The 5,554-nt window shown below is 43.6% G+C and overlaps 1 protein-coding gene across 1 annotated transcript; it reads left to right on the forward strand.

Annotated features, from left to right (window-relative positions):
* The first annotated feature begins 21 nt into the window (after positions 1 to 21).
* Positions 22 to 4,779, forward strand: tepsin (TEPSIN adaptor related protein complex 4 accessory protein). The gene is made up of 13 exons (XM_030401017.1): positions 22 to 134; positions 596 to 668; positions 984 to 1,075; positions 1,187 to 1,280; positions 1,377 to 1,444; positions 1,537 to 1,618; positions 1,908 to 1,979; positions 2,069 to 2,260; positions 2,363 to 2,549; positions 2,635 to 2,748; positions 2,829 to 2,907; positions 2,991 to 3,125; positions 3,220 to 4,779. Exons 1-13 carry the CDS (start codon positions 96 to 98, stop codon positions 3,802 to 3,804), a joined length of 1,812 nt encoding a protein of 603 aa, XP_030256877.1. The 5' UTR covers positions 22 to 95; the 3' UTR covers positions 3,805 to 4,779.
* Positions 4,780 to 5,554: the final 775 nt, after the last annotated feature.

A 5,554-nucleotide genomic window follows, 5' to 3' on the forward strand; every position in this document is an offset into this window, starting at 1 on the left:
CTGTTCTGTGATTGGCTAGCTGTCACAACGAGCCCCGCCCTCCCCTAGTACTCCTAGGAAGAAGATGAGTAACCCGCAGCCAGGATTGCTAAATCATGGCAACATTTATGGAACGATTAGCTTTTCTTCAGAAAGTAAGTGCTGTTTACAGTCATTAGTAGTTGATGAAACGATTAACAGCTAATGGGAGCGTTACGAATATGTCGTTCGTTTACATGGCTTTTTGAATATGTGAAGTTGTGCCATCACTAGCTAGCTACTAGCCTGCTAGCTAACAGCAAGCAGACACACATTTGTAAATTGCATCCAGCTAATGCCACATACAAATGACCGACGAGCTTGTTTCGTTGAAGGCTAAAAGCAGCAGACGGGCTTATAACACTGGTATAATTGCCGTATTGACCTGGTAACGAGCCCTGGTGTCATGCCAAGTTTGTGTCCATGACAGAATCTGTATCTTTAAGTATAAGGAGTTCTGTTATAATCAGAGGGTTGGTGTGCTGTACACTTGTCAGGGTTGCAGAACAGTCCCTTACTGTCAGATTTGAACTGGTTGTAATTTAGAATCACACATTATATTTTCCACCAACTGAAGGTCCCGACTCTGATGAAGGCTACATCAGATGATGAAAACCCCTGTCCTGGCTACCTTTTCCAAGAGATTGGAAGTATCCTTTGGCAGCCACTGTTGTGGTTGAGTCAGCAGTTACAACCTCTAAACGTTATACTTAATAACAATGTACTTCAAATATGATGTGGTTCACGTGACATATGCAAATCACTTAATTTAGCTGATAGCTACTGGATGCTTCAAAATGTCATCTTTAATCTGCAACAATGTGGAAATGTCTCCAAATGGGTGAAAGCCATTGCTCAATGATAATGTAATATAGCAAAGCTAATAGGAAGAATCACTTTACCCAGATGAGACATACCGAGTCTATTACACTATGTTAATGTCCTTAACCACTTTCACACTGTAGAAATCTCCCATGAGTCTTCAGGTTGTGGTCAGTGTTTGTTGGAGTACCTTCTGGAGAGGCTGCAGGTGGAGTCTTGTCACGTCAAACTCAAGGTGAGAACAGCGGTTCTGTCTGTAAGAGAAGGAGCTGTGTCATGTAGCTGTAATGTATTAAGCTTTAAACGTCGTGGACTTTCCTCCCTGTCCTGTTTGTGTCTGCTCCAGGTGCTGAAAATCTTTGTCCACCTTTGCGGTCATGGCTCGAGCCATTTCCTCACAGAACTCAGAAGGAACTCCACCTTTATCCAGCAAGCGTCAGGTGAGACATAGCTCTTATAGCACCATTAAACTCACATCACTTCACCGTCACCTGAATATTATAATTTGCTCACTCATGCGTGTTTTGCTTGTAAAGTTTACAGCGGCCCTCCTGATCCTATCCATGGTACAGCATTGTACCAGAAAGTCAGAAATACAGCACAGGTGAGAAGCAGGTTTTATTTGACTGTCATGCCAATAGCATAATCTGTGACATCTTGGAAAACACACTAAATTTTTACATGTTCTACATGCAGGAAGTGGCCAGGTTGCTTTTCACGGATACATTTTCCACCAAAAGCGACGTCTCTCCGCTTGAGCTGGCTCCCCCAACAATGGGTGAGTATTAACAAGGACCATATTGAACACATGAAGTCATTACACCACCAGAAAGGTGGCAGGTTCCTACAAATGTAAACAAAGCAAAACAGTATTCAGCCATTTTGTTTATTTAGTTTGTTTAGGCATAACAAATCAGTCAATAAAGATCTTTCTCTTCTTATTGAAATATCTTCCCTGCAACTACGTAGTGCACCTTTATTTAATTTAAATGAGTTGCATAAGGTTCTTTATATTTTGTAAACTTAAAGCCCTGAGTACAATAGGTCCTCTGTGTCTTCTTGTCCAGGTATGGGCTCAGGAACCTCCCACAGGTCAGGAATGCAGGGCTTTGGATACAGTCCAGGGAAGCAGGGGACAGGTGAGAGTACACACTCACACAGATCCAATCAAACTCATCTTTGTAAATTTCTTGAACCTTTTTTTATGTCTGTTTCTTTGCCCTTCCAGCCGGCAGTGACTCACTGCTGGATAAGATCCAGAAAGCTGCAGAGGTAGTGGCCAGCGCTGTCCTCCCCCCGACCGAACAGCAGGGCATCCGTCTCCATGACAACCATTACCGGGCCGTCGTTGCGCCGTCTGCACCCATAGAGGTGGCCGTGCCTGCGTGTGCCTATAACCTGGATGCTCGCAAACCAAAAGGTAAAATATTGTTGGTGTGTTGGCGTCGTTGGCGTCGTTGGCTTGTGTTAATGAATAAATGGCTTGTTTCTTGATGTACCTGGGACAACTTCTTTTCCACAGCGTTGACCCAGCGGTGCCCAGGACAGGTAGGAGGCGGCTGGGAAGAGACCGACAGCGGCAACAGCTCCTCTCACAACTCTTCTCAGGAACTTGTAGTTAACAGCAGGGCATCTGTGGGCAGCAAGTCAGCTGGTACGGGGAGCCAATCAGGGGCCAGTAGAGAGAGCAGTGGGGACCTTTCAGATCGGTGAGTGAGTGACAACATATGATGAACCCCACATATGCTAACTTCCTCCATATAATTTCTCTCTCGCATGCTTTCTGGTGTCCAGGGTGGAGGCCTTGCAGTTAGGGGACTGTGGCCAGGAGATGGCGCTCATCAGCAGACTGACTGTAGGATCCAGAGTTTTCCTGTCCAGAGAAGAGAGCCAGCACTTCATCAAAGAGTCAGTGCATTAGTAATCACACTGCGAAAAAATTTATCACCTGCATTTTTTGTTGATTTTTTTCTTGTTTAATCTGTCAGGTGCTCCATTCTCAACTGTGAGGTTGTGCTGGAGTTGCTCTCAAGCAAGCTTCAGGATCCATCAAACACTGTTAAAATGGTAATAATGCTCAGGATTTACTAAAAGTCCAGGTTTTCTGTATGATACCATGCAATCCTTATCCTCTTCCTTTAATCCTGCAGCGGGCACTGTGTGCTGTATCATGCCTCCTGACCTCTGACCTCCTCTCTCTGGAACAAATGTTTGGAGCTACACAGCGAAGGCTCCGCCAGCTGAGTGAGGGAGCTCCGGGACCTGTAGCCAACAAAGCCACCAAGGTAAGAGAGAAAGAGAAAGCTGCACATGGCAAAGAATGATTGGACAGAACTATATATGCTGGAGATTTTTTTTGTTCTTATCTCCTCTCACCAGATCCTGCGACAGTTTGAGGCTCTGATGGGTGGATCTGCACACGCTCCCAGGCAGGATGCCGCCAACAGCAGCCATCAGGCAACAACTAATCACACTCCTACATCTACATACTTGAACACTTTACTACCAACACACTCTCCTGGCAACCTCAACCATCATCAGCCTGACATCTTACACACACATGGAAATAACCCATCATCTTCTGCCAGTCTGGCCCAGAGAGACTCTTCAGGGGAGCTGATGAATGAGGCTGATGAGGAGAAACTTTCTCCCATTCAGGTCGAGCCAGTCAGGACTGCTGGGGCTGAATCGGTTGCTGAGGAATCAGCGTCTTGCCCCTCACCTCAGGGCGAGCAGCCCTGTCTGAGCAGACTGTCCCTGTTCAGCGGTATGCAGCTGGTGACCAAGGGGAGGCATGTGTGTCAAGAGGAGACGTCCCAGACAGAGACGGATGACAGTTTCAGGGAGGATCCAGCTGTGCAGAACTGTATCAGCATCACCAGTGATGATGCTCCTTCAGTTTGCAATTCAGTTGCATCTGATAGCAGCCAACCAGTATCGGCCTTCTCATTTGTCAGCTTTTGACCAATGTTTACAGCTGGAACTGTTAAAGAGTTAAACCAATGATGTCATCATGTATATCCTCACAGAAATCTATTTAATTTTATAAGATCAGATCTGTTATGTTATAACAATATATAAAGACACCCGATTCATGTCATGTTAGGGTTTTCTGTTTTTATCTGTATGGTGCCTCCGTAGAAGTTGTGTTCAAAGAGCAGACAGAGATAACAAGATTATCAATGAGTGCAGTCCGACTCAACTGCCATAAGTGAGGACTGGTGTGTAAGCTGTGTGGCTTGAATTTCTCAGAAGTATTTTACCAAGAAAGGTTGTCTTGAATAACAGTTTGCTTTATCTCAGGTTTTCCTTTTAGTTATTCTTAGAGCCTCTGCAGCACGTCCTGAACCTCAATTTGTAATTTGCACTACAATTGCTCGTCTTATGGACTCTTAAAACTACAAATGAAAGTTGTCTTCCATATTTTTTTGGTACTTATCAATTATGTCAATGTTAACGTTATCCAAGTGTTAGTTTACAACTTATTTATTACGTCTATCCTGCATTGATTAAAACATACCTGTGCGAGTGGTGGCAGAGTGCATGTCTAGGATTAAAAAAACTGTTAGGGAGAATTCATTAATATTGAGATGTTCTGTGTGCATAATCAATGTGTGGAACTACGTGTGATAAAACATCTGATATCAGCGCAATGCAAAACATCTGCAATTTCATGTTTCATTTCAACAGTTGCTCGTATAATTGAAAAGCAAATCAGATCACGTTCACTATCTCACCATTGGTATTTCAGTTACTGTACTGTGGCATTGATCACTGTGGAATGTGGTGCAAACTACACGCCCAGATGGTCATCCAACCTAATGGAGCGTGCAACGAACACCTGCTGATGTATTTTGTTTCGGTGAACACGAGCTATGCTGTTGCACATGCTGATGAACAATAAAACAGTCTGTATTTTTGCTACAGCACTTACTACTACATCAGTGAGTCATGTTATACTGTATTTAAAGGTGCAATATGTAAGGATTGTAGTTTTGACATAGTGTCATCTATGTATTGTGTTGCAGAGATATCCCATGAAGTTAGCATGCTAACCACCTAGCCCCTCCTGGTCCAAAACTCCTGTGCTAGCTGTGTAAACACCAACACTCATCTGGAGCTTTGAGCACCCAGGACCACCAGATCCACTGCTAACTGAGCTTACTAGCTAACAGCTGCTACAATTAGCAGCAATCAACAGCCATTCAAATCCACACCAGGCTGTGAATGATATATGAACAAACCCCTCTGTACAAACCCTCAGATTACAGATGGGAATAACACTTGTTACTGTGGTGTGGGTAGGTGCTACTCAAGTTTCATGCTCAGAGTTAAGTACTACCTAATTCTGACAAATGGCCTTTCAAGATGTGTATTATAAAATTCCATACATGTTCAAGGTGGAATACTTAAGAATTGACACCCTCTTGAATCTAACTTCATATTACCAGAGTAACCACTAACTGATGCTAACTGAAGCTGCCATTAGCTAGTTAGCTACAATGGTTATGCAAATACTGCTTTATCTAAATGAATGAGCACTAATTTCCATACATCTCATTGACACCCACATGTGGATTTTGCCCATTGAAAGAAGACATGTTATTGCAGCAAATTATCCTAAAATCTCAAAGTTGACCAGTGCATGAAATGTCTGCCTGTAGTGTCTGTCCTTAACAGAATTCTGAATGCTATCAGTGACATGTTGCAGACA

The sequence above is a fragment of the Sparus aurata genome, chromosome 20 (genome assembly GCF_900880675.1).
Source record: "Sparus aurata chromosome 20, fSpaAur1.1, whole genome shotgun sequence".
NCBI classification, from domain to species: domain Eukaryota; kingdom Metazoa; phylum Chordata; class Actinopteri; order Spariformes; family Sparidae; genus Sparus; species Sparus aurata.